Below are 14,310 nucleotides of genomic sequence, written 5' to 3'. Positions count from 1 at the left end.
TACAGGTTAACTTTTGATATTTGGGCTCAGGAGTAAACACTTTCTGTACTTTCAGCACCATGCCTGGGAGATGGCTAATTAGGTGATGCTTCCTTTATTTAGAAAGTCAGTTTCTCACTAAGTTGTCAAGGAACTGTGTTCATTATAACCAAAACCTCCTCAATGTTTGCTTGTAGGTGCTTTCCTCATTCCATATGTGGTTTTTTTCATTTGCTGTGGAATACCAGTTTTTTTCTTGGAGACGGCCTTGGGACAGTTTACTAGTGAAGGAGGCATTACATGCTGGAGGAAAGTTTGCCCTCTATTTGAAGGTAACAAACAGTTCTGTGTTCTACTGTGAAAGGATGCATTAATTTTGAAGTAAAATAAACTGTATTAAAATTGAAGTTAAGATATATTTTAATAGTAAGCATTTGTTTTTAAATTACCCGAAAAGCAAAAGTTGTTTTTTGTCTTTTTTTTTTTTTTTTGTCCTCCAGGCATTGGATATGCTACCCAAGTTATAGAGGCGCATCTAAATGTGTATTACATCATCATTTTAGCATGGGCTATCTTCTATTTGTTTAACTGCTTTACTACAGAGCTTCCTTGGGCTACCTGTGGGCATGAATGGAATACAGGTATCACCTCAGTAGAGATTATTGCTATACAAATGCTTCCAAATAATTGATTAATATATCAAAATGTTAGGCACAGAAGTATTCTGGTAGAAAGTCTGTGGAAATGGACCAATCACATCATACTACACCATGATAAAGGAATCCTGGAGTGAAGACTTATTTGTACCTTTTTGGTTTAGGTCATTGTGTAAGCATTGTTCCTGCAGAATATAATGTCAGATAGCAAAAGAAAGCTTCGGATTTTATTAATTCTGTACAATATTCTGTCTAAATCCCAAGACTCTCATTTGCAATCGTGTCTATTCTCCCTGAGTACAGTAAGTGAATCCTACTGAAGAGCTGATGACAGGTTACAATCTTGTTCTTTCATGAAATCAGGAGGAGTTTAAATGGAGAAGAAAATATTAAATGTGGAACTTTGGAAGTTCTCTTTTTAATGCCAGATGTTGAGGGATAATGTTCATCAAGCTACTTGTGAAAATTTAGTCACATAAATCATTCTTACTGGATGCAAAGTAGCCTCTTGCATGAAAGATGAGGTGTGTATTCATAAGGGTTTGTAGTATAGGGCTCTGCATCTGCCCTCTCGACGTTTTTATCTGTAATGCTCTACGTACTGCATCTATTGGGAAGAATACAGACCTATGTCCTTATTTCCATGTTCCTGAAGTTTTTGCATTTATTCCTTGCGTTACTTTCCAATTTCAAATCATGTAGCAATTGTACTGTCTTTCCTGGTTTATATTAATTGATCTTTATCACATTCTTTGAGCACACCTAAGGCTATTTGAAATCTTGCAGTTAAGGTTATGTTAGGGAACTAGTCTTGGGCCCAACAGATGTGGAAGGCTTCAGGATTAGTTTTCATTATCCTGCAAAGGAGCTTAGCCAAGATTGATTGTTGTTCAAATACTAAGTCTCACCTCAGCAATGCTGAGCTGCCTTGATCTCCTTTCTCTGTTTTGGAGACCATAATAATAAGCCAGAGTGACTTCACTTGCCATGTTAAGGCAAAGTGGAAGCTTGTTGCTGGCAGTGTTTCATCAGCCAGTTGTTACCATGGGCACTGAACCAGCAGTTGGAATAGGAGGATGTTAATTCCTGATCAATTGCCTCAGTTTCTCAAAGGACCTTTCTTCTACCTCAGATATTTTATTGGCCATTGCATCTGCACCTTTGGAAAGTGTGACAGGAGAATGTAGCATACTGCATGGATGTTTTTTTGGGATAGGACTGTGATCTGGTGATCAAATTACAGGTTGCACAAGTAGCAGCTGTTGTGTTTTAGTGTGCCTAGAAATCCTTTAACCACGTAGAGAAAATGTATGGTAGAATGGTGGCTTTACAATATGTATAAACTAGAACATGCACTAAAAGAAACCTACTTACATGTCAATATGGCAAACTCTTTTTTTCTCTTTTATAGAAAACTGTGTGGAATTTCAAAAACTTAATATAAGCAACTGCAGCCAAGTCTCTTTACAAAATGCCACTTCTCCGGTGATGGAATTCTGGGAGTAAGTGCACATAAACTTTACCTCTGATCAGAGTGTTCATTGTGTTTTAAGGTTGTGATCATTTACACATGATGAGATACCTTGTAACTGCATAGCACTTATTGGTGTGAGTTCAGCTGGAAATCTTCTCATACAGCCAAAGAGAGTCAGGATGAGAGCTTTAACTCTTTTTTTCAGAGGATACAAGGAAAGGAATTCCATATCCTGAAAGAGCACAGAACAAAGTGTGCCACTTGCTTGGGAGCTTGGCTCCTGCTGCTGGAGCAAAGAGCCTCAAGCCCATACTAATGAGGAGGCAGAAGTGGAAGAGGATGATTGCAAATATTTCTTGCTTTTTTCCAGGCTGTTTTTTGTCTTAAGAGTTTGAGAGTTGCATCTTCATCCTCGTTTGAGCTAACTAATGCTTTGGCTTCTGTATCTCATTTTTTAAAGGACTATGTAAGTGTTAGCTATTCAGCTCTAATAATAGAAGAGTTTAACTCTCTTGTGTCTCCTTGATTCTGATTTCTAGTTAGATGATGACACATTTTTTTTCTTACCATAAATATTTAATGAGTGCATGTGTAGTTGCATATTTGTTCCTTGCAGGGCACAGTGTGTGTAAAGACAGGCATAGAAATGGAATGTTACTTTCAATGCTAAGTTACCTCACAATTCACAGTGTATGACAGAATTTTCGGTTACTGAAATTTCTTAAGGGCCCATTCTAATTTCCTGAATTTTGTTATTAAGGTAGAGCCTTATTCTGAGGCTATATGTTCAGAGCTCTGTTTTATGTTCAAGGCAGCAATAGCTACACTTTGAACAGACCATAAATTAGGACTATCTTTGAAGGAGAACTCTGCATTGACATCATTTACTCGAATGGTAGCATATGCTATTGTCTCTGCCTCTCTTTGCCTTCTTGCGCTACATCAATTACCTTAGCCTCCATGCGTGGTAGTTATTGCTTCAGTAAATACTACTGTTTTATTTAAAAAGAAAAATTAAAAAAATAAATCTGAGCAAGGCATGAAAATGCATACCCTCTGGGCTAAAAAGTCATTACATTTTCTGTTAAAATTTTCAATAATCTTAACACCTAACATATTAAATAAAAATATACTTAATCTACCCACTTCCCAGCTAATGTTTCAGAATAAACAAGAGTTTCTTAGGTGCTATCTCTTATTGTTATGACTTAACCATTATAACAAAAATATCTTATGGTTCTTTGGGATAACTAGAACTAAGATTTCAGACAGAGTAAATGAACAAAATATTTTCTCCAGTACTAGCCTTATTTACCCACTGGGTTTATTTGCTTATTCAACAAGATTCAAAACTTGGCAATCAGTGATAACTTCAGCTCTCCAGAGGAGTGGGCAAATTTCAGCTGAATTATATGGAGGACAATGACAATTTTTATATCCCTATATTTATAGTTTTTGTGGGTTTTTTTGTGTTGTGTGTGTGTTTGTTTTTTTGACCCTTGGAAAGTGCATATACTCTCCTTCTGCTGAGAAACATATTTGCATTGTTAAAATTTAAGTAGGTATGATGTTGCATGGCCTCAAAATTTAGAACAGACATGACAAACTAATTTAGAAGTCGAAGAATGAGCTTTATTAAATAACAAGACTGGTTTTGCAATAAGATAACTCACTGCAATAAACAGAATATAACTAAATTATGTCTTAGATATATCAGGCATAAATGCATAGTAGAAGTCTTTATGTAAAGATGTGCAGTGCAGATGTCAGAGTAGTTAATATGTAGTGAATATATTACTAGATTAGTTAATTTGTCTGGCAAGTCATCCTTTAGTCTGCGATTAAGTGTTGCCTGAAATGTTATTTCACTTAGCCAGAGATCTTGTTGACATGATGTTGCTTTACTCCTTTATAAATTCTGGTGTCAGGAACCATAAACCTATTGAAAGACTCTTTTTGAAAGAAATAGTAAAGGGAAGGTTGATGGGGCAGACTATACAGAGCAGATGCTCATTGCTATTTTCAGAACTCATGTGGATAGTGTGTGAGAATCTTCATTGCTGTAAAAGACAGTCACAGGACTGAAATAATTTGCATATTGACCAGGTTACTTACAGTTAATTATGTTGATGCCTGGGAAGGGAAAGGTTCTAGTTTCCTTCTGAACAATCACACCATTCAAGACTTTTACACTTTGTTCTCTGCAATGTCAAGTCTGCAATTGAAGCTACTCTAAGTTGTGGCCACAAAAGGCCAATTTATTGTGTAAATTGTGCAGGTGAGAAAAGCTTGGGGTTGCAGGGGGAGAGGGGGGGGTGTGTTTTGTCTGTTACCATCTACTCTTGAGATAATCTGTGAATTAGAGTGGTAATTATTGTGAATAGTGATCCTATTAGCTTACTGTATGTGATCTCATTTAATGTAGAACTGAATACTGCATGTGTAAACTGTCAGGCTGATGTTACATCCTTCCTTTAATAATCATATCGCATTACCACAATCTTCTAGACTATTTACACTATCTGTACAATTTTATTTAAAAAAAAAAAAAAAAGCTTAGGGAAAATGCAGTATTGACACAAGTGCATGTTTTAGCAGTGCTATGTTTCTTTCAAGCCCAGTGCTCTGAGTCTAAGAATTAATAATGGTGAGGGATATACAGGTTGTTACGTATCACACAGCAGACCAGCCTGGCATTCTGTAAATGTCAGCAGAGGTTAGTGGCAAATTGGTTTTGCGTGTGCGTGCACATAAATGAGTACATCAGATCCAAAGAATGTCTTTACTTCGGCTTTGTAAAGGACCCCTGGTACTACTGGGTCTTTTCCATCGTCTAGGCTAGAAGGCCCTTACTTATTATTTAGTTTGAGCATTGCAGATAAAGACTTTGGCCTCTCTGCTGAAATATTTATAGTTTTTATTGCTTCTCTGACCTTGGCTACTCCTAAAGTTATTGCTGAAGTCAAACAGCAACTTGCCCAATTGCAGTGATGACTGAGAGGAGGCTGTGCAGTACCACCACAGGTCTGTACCCGGGATACTGTTTCCTTGCTACCCTAGCAGGCATAGACTCACTTCCTTCGATAATTTGATGTTCTCTACCAGCTTTGATGGCTGGGTCACACAGAAGGTGAATTGTTTGTTAAAACCCAAAACCCACAAGTAAAGACTTTAGACATAAGTATTGCAGTAGGTCCTAGGTTCTATTTTGGTATACTCAGAATAATCTCATTATACATGCAAGGACCTCAGAACTTAAAATACTTTTGTGAGCTTGTATTTGATAACTGCTTATCTGTAGCTATACAGTGAAAATGGTCTCCTGGTGAAGCAGTAGCCAAAGTCTGGGAGTTGAGACCCTCTCTACTTGTTTTCCTGCTTAGAAATATCTGTCCCTGTTAATGCTTTCAGGCTTCGTTTGAGTTAGCAGACTTGCTACTGGCTACAGGTATCAGTGTTGACAGCTTTGGGAAAAATTAGGAGATTAAAGGATTTCTTACCTTACTTAAAAAGACCTTGCAAGCCATAGCCTTGAAGTTTCACGTTCTATCTGTGTGTGCAGTTTCTAAGGTAGGCAGCTAAATCAATCAAATTTCACTTTTTATTCTTCAAATTCTCTGATGCTCTGTTCCAAAGGAGGATAGACAGGAGCCTGAAACTCACTTCTAATTTTATACTGGTGCCCAGCATTCAGAGGCTGTCCATTTATGTGCCATTTATGGAATTTCATCCTAATCGTATAGCTTGATTAAAGGTTTTCTGAAAAAACCAAGCAAAAAACCAGACAACAACCCCAAAGAAGAAACAAACAAACCAAATAAAACACAGCAAACAAACATACATTCAAGGAGATCTTATTGCTGTCTGAAAAGAGGTTGGAGCATGAAGGGTGTTGGTCTCTTCTCCCAAGCAGCAAGTGATAGGACAAGAGGAAGTGGCCTCAAGTTGCCAGGGGAGGTTTAGATTGGATATTAGGAAAAAATATTCCCTGAAAGGATTGTCAGGCTGCCCAGGGCAGTGGTGGAGTCACCATCCCTGGAGGGGTTTAAAAGGCGTTTAGGCGAGGTTCTTAGAGACATGGTTTCGTGCCAGGTTTAGGTTCAGTTCTGGTTGGACTGGATGATCCTGAGGGTCTCTTCCAGCTGAAATGATTCTATGATTTTTAAGGTACAGCACATGGTATTTTTAGCATCCAAGTTTTAAACAGCTAATAGTGATAGTTGCAGTAGTAGAGGTGTTGGTAATTTTGGTGATGTCAAAGCAGTCCCATGAAAGAGAGCTGTGGCTGTAGGTGAGGCTATACTTATAGCCTGGGAAAGAGAACAGAGAGGAGAAGGTGCTCTACTCCGTTGGTCTGTGTGCTCTCCTAGGAGAGGAAACTGTCTGGCAGGTACAGGGGGCACCAACCATGGCTGTGTGCTCTTTTGGCTGTTACTCCAGTCTCTCACCATGGACAGGAATTCGAGCTTTCTAGTGCCTAGGAAGGGAGCTGAACAGACAGAACACCCATGGTTTTGCGGTTGGTTCCACCTCAATAGTTTTTTATTGGCTGTATAACAACTTAGTCCTCTGTTAAAGAAGTTCTACTTGTTGGCCTGTCATTCTCTGGAGGGGGTGACACATCCTTAGCATTTCCAAGTAAAGCCTAGTGAGAAAAAACATTTTTTTGTCTAGGGAAAAGAAAAAAGGCTGTTCTGAGCAAAAAGGAGAAGGCACAGACCTTTTCCTTGCAAAGTCAAAAAGAGTTTTTCCTGTTTCATTCAGGCTGCGAATGACTGCAGGAGTCACATTGTGGTTAATCCCCGCTATGCTCTGAAAAGTCATTAGCAAGATGGGCCTGATCCTGCAGTGCTCAGTACCCAGAGACCTTCAGCACCTCTCAAAATCAGGCACTTTGTGCATGTCTTGTAGAACACTGACTTGTGCTAGTCTTTCTCTTTTCTGTTTAGTTCATAAGGGGCCATGTGAAAATTGCTTTTTGTTTGGGGACACGTAGGCTCTTCATCTGGTTTTGCCTCAAAACTATGGACTTTGCCTGGTTTCAGCTGAAAGTGGGATAGGTGTCAAAATGCTAAGCTGATTTCTTAATATTGAGGAATAAATGTTATCTAAACCAAGCAGATAAACTTCCAATTTTTTTTTTTTTTTTTTTTTTTGTCTTGAACATTGTACTTCACACTATTACTATGGAAAAAAATTACCTTAGAAGTTGTTTGGGTATGAGGAAAGACTAGATTAAGGTTGTGCAATTCTAAGTTTAAATCTTTTATGAATATGATCATTTTTAGTTGAAGAACTGACGGATATTTTTTCAATACATCTGCTTTGTTCTTACTAGAGGATGTGCAGGTATTCAATATTTTGTTGTTCTCTGTTCATTTTCTTATGTTTTATATTCTCATTATTATTAGGTTGCTGTTCTGCTGACAAAGTTATTAATTTAATCAAGGTTTCCTAGGGTGCTCATATTGTCAATGGCTTTGCAATTATAGTTTCCTTGATTATTTACATGTTCATTTATCTTCATAAAATCTCTAAGGTCAAATTACTCGCCTTTTACAGAAAGGGGATTTGAGCTACAGAGAGACTAAAAATGCAAAGCATGAGAGGCCCAAGACTTTTTTTCATACTACTTAGCACAAATTTTATTTCAATTAAGAAACAGGAAAACGCGCACAAATCAGTTTTGTCGTGCTGTGAAGATAAAATATAGTGAATGCAGACTGGAAAAAAACCCAAACTTTTTTAGTAAATTTTTCACTGTTTTCCATTATATTCTTATAGGGCAGCAAGGAAATTGATTTGCAGTGTCAGGAGGACATTCTCAGGAAGACTCATTAAATATTGCTATAGAATTCCTGTAAGGGTTACAGAATATCAATGAGTGCAGGCCTTGAAACGATGATGTAGGCACAGTTGTCCTCTGGGTGGGAAGGGAGATGACTGATATCCTCCCAAAGTCCCTTCAAAAGCTGTTTTTTAATGATTCCAACTCTGCGGACTATTGGTTTTAGTTTACAAATGAAAAATTGAGCCAGTGGAATTTATTTGAATTTATTTAATTAAGAATCATACTGTAAGTTGGAAGTGCTGAAGTGGTGTCTTATGAAGACCCAGTAGCTGTAAATATGGCCAGAGGACTTGGGACTTTCCAAAATAGCTCCTGTACCTTCGCAGTTTTCTTTTTTCTCTTTTGACCTCTCAGCTGTTCTTTACCGCCTTGTGCCCCTGCTCTTTGCACTTCTTATGTTTTTTGGTAACTAGGATTTAGTACGGGACCAGTGAGTATGAGAGAGATGTTAACAAAGTAAGAGAGATAAGAGCTTATCATTACTCATTTGTTACATGAGTTTCATAGCAAAGAGTTCTCTGTGAAGGACTATTTTACAAAATAATAGAACAGTTCTCAATACTTTTTTGTGGTCTGTAGTTCTCATCTTATGAGCATTCAATTAAGAGTGAACAACCAAGGACAAGTTTACAGACTGTCTAAAAGGCTCAACACAGATTCTGAGATTTCTTCCAGGTGCTTTCAGTTCACAACTGCTACTGTGTGCTGAACTAATTTGGGTCACTCAGAACGTGAATAAAAAAATGAGATTTTTGTCACTGCAAGAGTTATTCAGAGAAGAACAGGGGGAAAATGCAAAAAGACGTAAAGAGCCGTTTGATATATTGAGAGAATACCAAGAAACTATAGAGCAGAAGTGAGTGGAACCAGTACAGAAAGGTTATTTGACAGGATTGAACTCTCTGACTTGGTTATGAAAAAGTTGCCGTGTTTTCGGTAGAAGAGGTTGAAGGAAGATCGGTCAGGAATGGCTAGAGGAGTGTTCTGTGTTTATCCATCACTGCCTCTGCCTCTTGCTATAGATATATGCAAACACACGTATATACACGTTTTAAAAAGCAATATATGTATATACGCAGTAACTGCTAATTAGTGTCACATTACATTCAGGTAAATTAAGCACTTCATTGAGGCAGGGGTTGACACAAGAAATACATGTCATTATTTGCAAGTAGTACTAGAAATTTTAGAGAGAAGTCTTCTGAAGAGAGTTTAATCTTTTAATTGGGTAAGAAGTGTAAAATATTTAAAGAATGCAGCAAGAGTGAACCCTATCAGGACTTTAAGAAGAAAGAACTATACTGAATAGCAACAAATGTTGCTCAACCAGGAATAATTCATTCTGATATGTGTAGGTCACGGAAAATATGCTGTAAGAGGTACGTATTTTAGAGCTGTGCATAATTCTCTAACTGAGGGATTTTCGCTGATGTGGCCACTGGGAATTGTCTGTCTGCTGCTTTAAAAAGAAGCCAAGTATGGAATTAAGTGGGTTTCCAGAAGATGATTCTTACAGTTTGAGAATTTTATTATAGATTCCTTAATCTGTGATCTATAGATTATCTTCTGAAACCTGAAATACATCTTTCTAATCATTGAGCACTGATGGTTGGAGACTACAAGTGCATATCCAGCAATATCTGTCAAGCATTATTTGTAGCACTTTTAGAAACATGTGGATTTATTTCCTCTTTTAGAGTTTACATGTGGAATCAAGAAGAGACTTTTGTACAGTACACTAATTTTGTATCCTTTGTCAGTTCTGGATATATAACTTTCAGAAAAGTGAAATTTTCAGCTCATGTTGACTTGCAGTGAGAGTTTGGCACCTGTACTTTCTCTGTTCATTTCAAAGAACATGTACTTGTAGTGAGTTAATCTGCTACAAGTTCCCTGGAAGATTGTTTTCAACTTTATAGTTGTACCCATGCTTTTCCCAGAGGTGTTCAGTGACTACCACACTGCTGCACTGGGAAAAATCCTGACACAACCAGCCCATTTTTAGTTTCCTAAATGTTAGAATCTAGAGGGAAAAATACTCTTACTTTTAAGGAATTCTCTTTCTCAAAGATATATCCCTACTGTGTGGTATTAACATTATCAAGATGTCGTTCTTTCCCATGTTGTCATTACAAAACTGGGGCTCTGCAGGTTAGTGAGCCAAAGTGGGGGTTCATGGCAGTCATGCAGTGTGTCCTCTGAACGCTTGGCCCTTCTCTCCTGCTAAGGGTTGAGATTGTGTAGTATGGATGCAAGTAAGTTCAGAACCAATTTAATGTGCAGCCTGAGTCATATGCGTTGATAAATTTTGACATTTGTCTAGGCAATGCGGTGTATATTGTATGTAGTATAGGAGCAGTGTGTAGTATATGTTATACTCTGGGGCTTACAATTAAAGGGTTATCCCTGTTACAATATATGTTCCCTTCCCATAAAAGGGAGCGATCTCCCACCCATTTTTGTCAAAGTCCTGCATCAAGTAGGTTCTCTTCTAACAAGAATTTGTCTTTGTTCTGTTAATTGCTCACTCAGTGAAGCTCAGAAATTCTCCTTTATTTGGAAGCTGTGTTTTAATACATAGTCTTGTAAAGTATAGAACAGGATGATTTCTGTTTTAAAACTGAAAATAACTTCATAGCTTTGATATCACTAGTACATAGGATGTTGCTATACCTGTTGTCTAAGGCAATATTGTATCATTCTATATGTTTTCTTGCGTGGAGAGATAATGAACTGCATCAGAAAACAGAAACCTTGGATAACCATACGAATAATAAATACAGTAATAAATTGATTAGGGAAGTAGCAAGAAGGCTTTTTTTAGGTTTATTTTATTGAAGGATAATTTTTCTTTTTACGTTGTCATAAATATAATATAAATCTTGAGTAAAACACCCTGAGAAGTTTACGAAGTAAACCACTAGCCTTTTGATTTCATAGAGTTCTATATCATTTAGCATTCAGCATAGATTCTGTAAGTTTATCATACCATTATCAAAAATTATCATGTAAGTGAGTAAGGTAGTAGAGAATACTCTCTCAGATCTTTGGCACATGTATACTCTGTTTAATACTGTTTTCCTTTACTCTCTGGGAGAGAAAACCACTCTTTATTCAAAGAAAGGTAGGAAGCATGTAGCTTTGGCAAACTCACCTTCCCTTAGCTGTTATTCCTTACTCTGTAGGGAGTTTTAGTGTGTCCAGTCAGTAAACTGGAGACTACTGACTCAAGCAATAGAGCCTTCTCTGAAATATCACTGCGTGTATATTTAGGTATTATTATTAAAATAAGCATTCTTTCAGAAGCTTTTGTTGCTCTGAAGCTGTTCCTTTTCCACCTTTGAGTTATATAGCCTGGATGCATGGATCAGCCTCTCTCCTAAATTAGACGAGTAGTGCGGATAGACAGCCACAGGGAAATGTTACAACTCCCTGAAAGATATTCCAGAACAGGAAAGCTTCTGTGCTGTTCAGCAGAGCTTGGTTTTTTAATGGAAGGCAAGGAGCAATTTCACCGCTTGGGGGATCCTTCAAAGCCACTTGCAATCATCAGACTTGAGGAAGGGAAGCACTGACCTGAGCAAGAACTCCCTGCACGGCTGCCTAGGAAGGGTGCAGGGTCTAGTCACCCTCAGTTTTTGATTTTTTTCAAGATCTCCTATCAGGTAACTGGAAAGCTGCAGTGATTCAGATGAGAGAACAAATTGCTGGTGGGGAAACAACTCAAAATAGCTGTTTCTAAGCCATTCTTACAGCTGTATCGTTGGCCAAATTCTCATTGATAAATAATGTGTCACAAACACACTAGGTAAGCAGCTGCCCCGATCTTTGTGACAAAAAGAACGTAGCTTTTTACTTCTTTCTGTGTCACTGGTGAACGCCCCAGCCTTCCAGTGTGTCTGGAAGTACTGTAGTCGTGACGGTCTTACAAAGCAGGCTGATTTTCCGACTCCTAACTAGTCAAATAAGCTTCTGACAGTGCAATAATCCATAAATTTTCACAAAAATTAGCTGCATAAAGTGCAATGAGAGAAAGGTGAGAGTTTAGACAACATATCTTTGGATAGAAACTTGAACTAACTTTAATGCAGGAACAGAGAATGTCTGAAAGATATTGATACTTGTCCAGTAAACTGGTGGGAAATCTGGGCGGTGCTGGCACTCATATGTTATCCCTTTTGTACAGCGAGCTCAGTAACAAGGTTCACAAGGTATATATGGACTGAATCTGAAATATCTACAGGGATGAAAGGAGCATACCAAAACACAGAATAAGAAAGGCCACCGTACAGTAGCGCTACTGCTGCTTAGTGGCTTTGTTTTGTTTTCCTTCCATTCTGCACAGAATGCTCTGCGGACAGAGTCTGCCCAGAGTGAAAAGGAACATTGCCGCCTGTGTTCCTGGCTGAACAGGTGGAGATGTGGCCTCGAGAGGCTGCCTCCTCTGTTTGGGTGGTTTTTGTTGTATTTATTTATTTATTTAAAAAATTTTTTCTTTAAAGAAAAATGTCTTGAAAACTGCGCCAAATCAGAGAGGGAACATGAAGGGAACTTCCTCAAATGGACTGAATCTGTTCTTCAGCTTTTCAAATGATGAAATAATGCAATAAGTACCCCGGTACATTCCTTTCAACAATGTGTTGGCACCAGTTAATCCTCTTTCTATTCAAGAGCCTGGTACAGCTCTGCACATTGGAACACTTCAGTAGAGATGCTCTTTCCCAGCAAAATGCAGTGTTGTCCCAGCCGATAATGTAGTGTTGTAAGCTTTCAGATTTGGATGGAAAGGTTACTTTTCAGCTATGAGTAGTCAGAAGTAGCAGTTGTCTCATAATATGCCCCTTTAGGGTGCTTCCAGCAATGGATGGGCCCTTCTTTCTGTCAGCTGTATTGAACTACCAAATTGAAAGGTGTTTTAGTACATTCTCAAACAAATTTAAAACATTTTCAGTAAGCATATAATACATTTTGAAGTAATTTCCTCTTGGGATTTTATCTTTCTAAATTTTTCTAGGGCACATACATGCAAGGATGTTAATTGAAAGAACAGGGGTAACCATTAGCAACAGTATGTTCCTGGAATGTAGATGGCAAGAGGTTGTTGTATGTGGTCTAGTTTCTTGCTAAGTGTAATATTTGATGTGTACTGAAACTATGCTAGAATTTTTCTGGGGCTCTGTTACCTCTTCCCAACTCTGTCTATGTTTATTTTTTTAAATTCACACTTATATTTTAATTCAAGTTAAACTGTGAGCTTAAAATAGGCTTAGGATAGTTGTTACTATAAGCTGTAAACAGAATAAATCTACCTTGTAATAGTAATGTCATGATTTTGCTCAGTGTAGTTGTAAATACCCTTGTGACCAAGCATCAGTATTTCTGACAGCTAATGGCAGACATAAAGTATGCCACCCTTCAGATACATGTCTTGTTATTCTACCTGAATTTATCTTTTATTCATTAGGTTCTTGTAACTGTTATTACTTTGGTGTTATGTATAGGAAGAAAACTAAAAATCTTTCTTCAATAACATTTAGTCAAGATATATATGTGTGACTACAGGTAATGAAACCTTCAAACATAGTATATCTTTGGGTGCAAGACACATTACAAATGCACTCTGGTTTAAATTCTGTTTTCTATTTAAAAGCAAAATATCCTCTGTAGAATTCATAGTTTGCTATTACTGAATTTAAAATCTACTTTGGTTTGAGTTAACCTTTGCATTCCAGATTAACCCCAATACCAGTGGAGCTTATTTCCCTCAATATTCTGTTCCAGATGCTCAAATGCCACCGGTCCCCTCAGGCTTCTTTGCTAGGCTATTGGTCAGTTCAAGAAACTGAACTGCTGCATATTTTAAACATTAAAAAACCCCAAACAACTACAACAAAAACCAAACACAATGCCTACAATAAATCTTGTTAATTAACTTCAATTTCTGTTTTCAGTGAGATGAAAAAGTAGTTCATGATTTGTATCTCAATGTCTGGCATGAAGTGATACCTTTGCGAAGTCATATGGCCTCTGGCATTCTAATCCCTCCTAGGATATTCAGATTTGACAACTGAAAACTGTTATTGCAAAGATATGTCTTGAACTCATCCCTTAACTTAGGTTTCTGATTCTTGATAACTCAGTTATATAAATTATCTTTCTTAGTTATAACCAGTGACTTCTCTGAAACTGTCAGTCTTATGTAATTATCTAACCAGGGCACCTTGTGCTCAGAAAATCATTATTTTTCATTTTTACTTTTAATATCACCTGATAATTGGACTATAAAACCGCTATGAGTTTGTAGTTTGTCTCAGAACCCCACTGTCTTATTTTATGAGACCATGTAGTTT

The 14,310-nt window shown here is 37.6% G+C and overlaps 1 protein-coding gene across 5 annotated transcripts in view; it reads left to right on the top strand.

Moving 5' to 3' along the window:
* Window positions 1–14,310, top strand: part of SLC6A11 (solute carrier family 6 member 11) — a 115,736-nt gene that overhangs the window by 30,821 nt on the left and 70,605 nt on the right. For 4 of the 5 annotated variants that reach the window (XM_005508885.4, XM_021296422.2, XM_021296424.2 and 1 more), the window contains exons 3-5: window positions 177–311; window positions 480–620; window positions 2,047–2,137. In XM_005508885.4, coding sequence (XP_005508942.2) covers window positions 177–311; window positions 480–620; window positions 2,047–2,137 — 367 coding nt within the window. Of the gene's footprint in view, window positions 1–176; window positions 312–479; window positions 621–2,046; window positions 2,142–14,310 lie in introns of those variants that run through there. The other variant, XM_065074973.1, reaches the window with a different exon arrangement.

Source organism: Columba livia, chromosome 10, assembly GCF_036013475.1.
Source record: "Columba livia isolate bColLiv1 breed racing homer chromosome 10, bColLiv1.pat.W.v2, whole genome shotgun sequence".
In the NCBI taxonomy this organism is placed as follows: domain Eukaryota; kingdom Metazoa; phylum Chordata; class Aves; order Columbiformes; family Columbidae; genus Columba; species Columba livia.
Note: the sequence above shows the minus strand (reverse complement) of the source record. Positions and strands in the feature narration are given on the sequence as shown.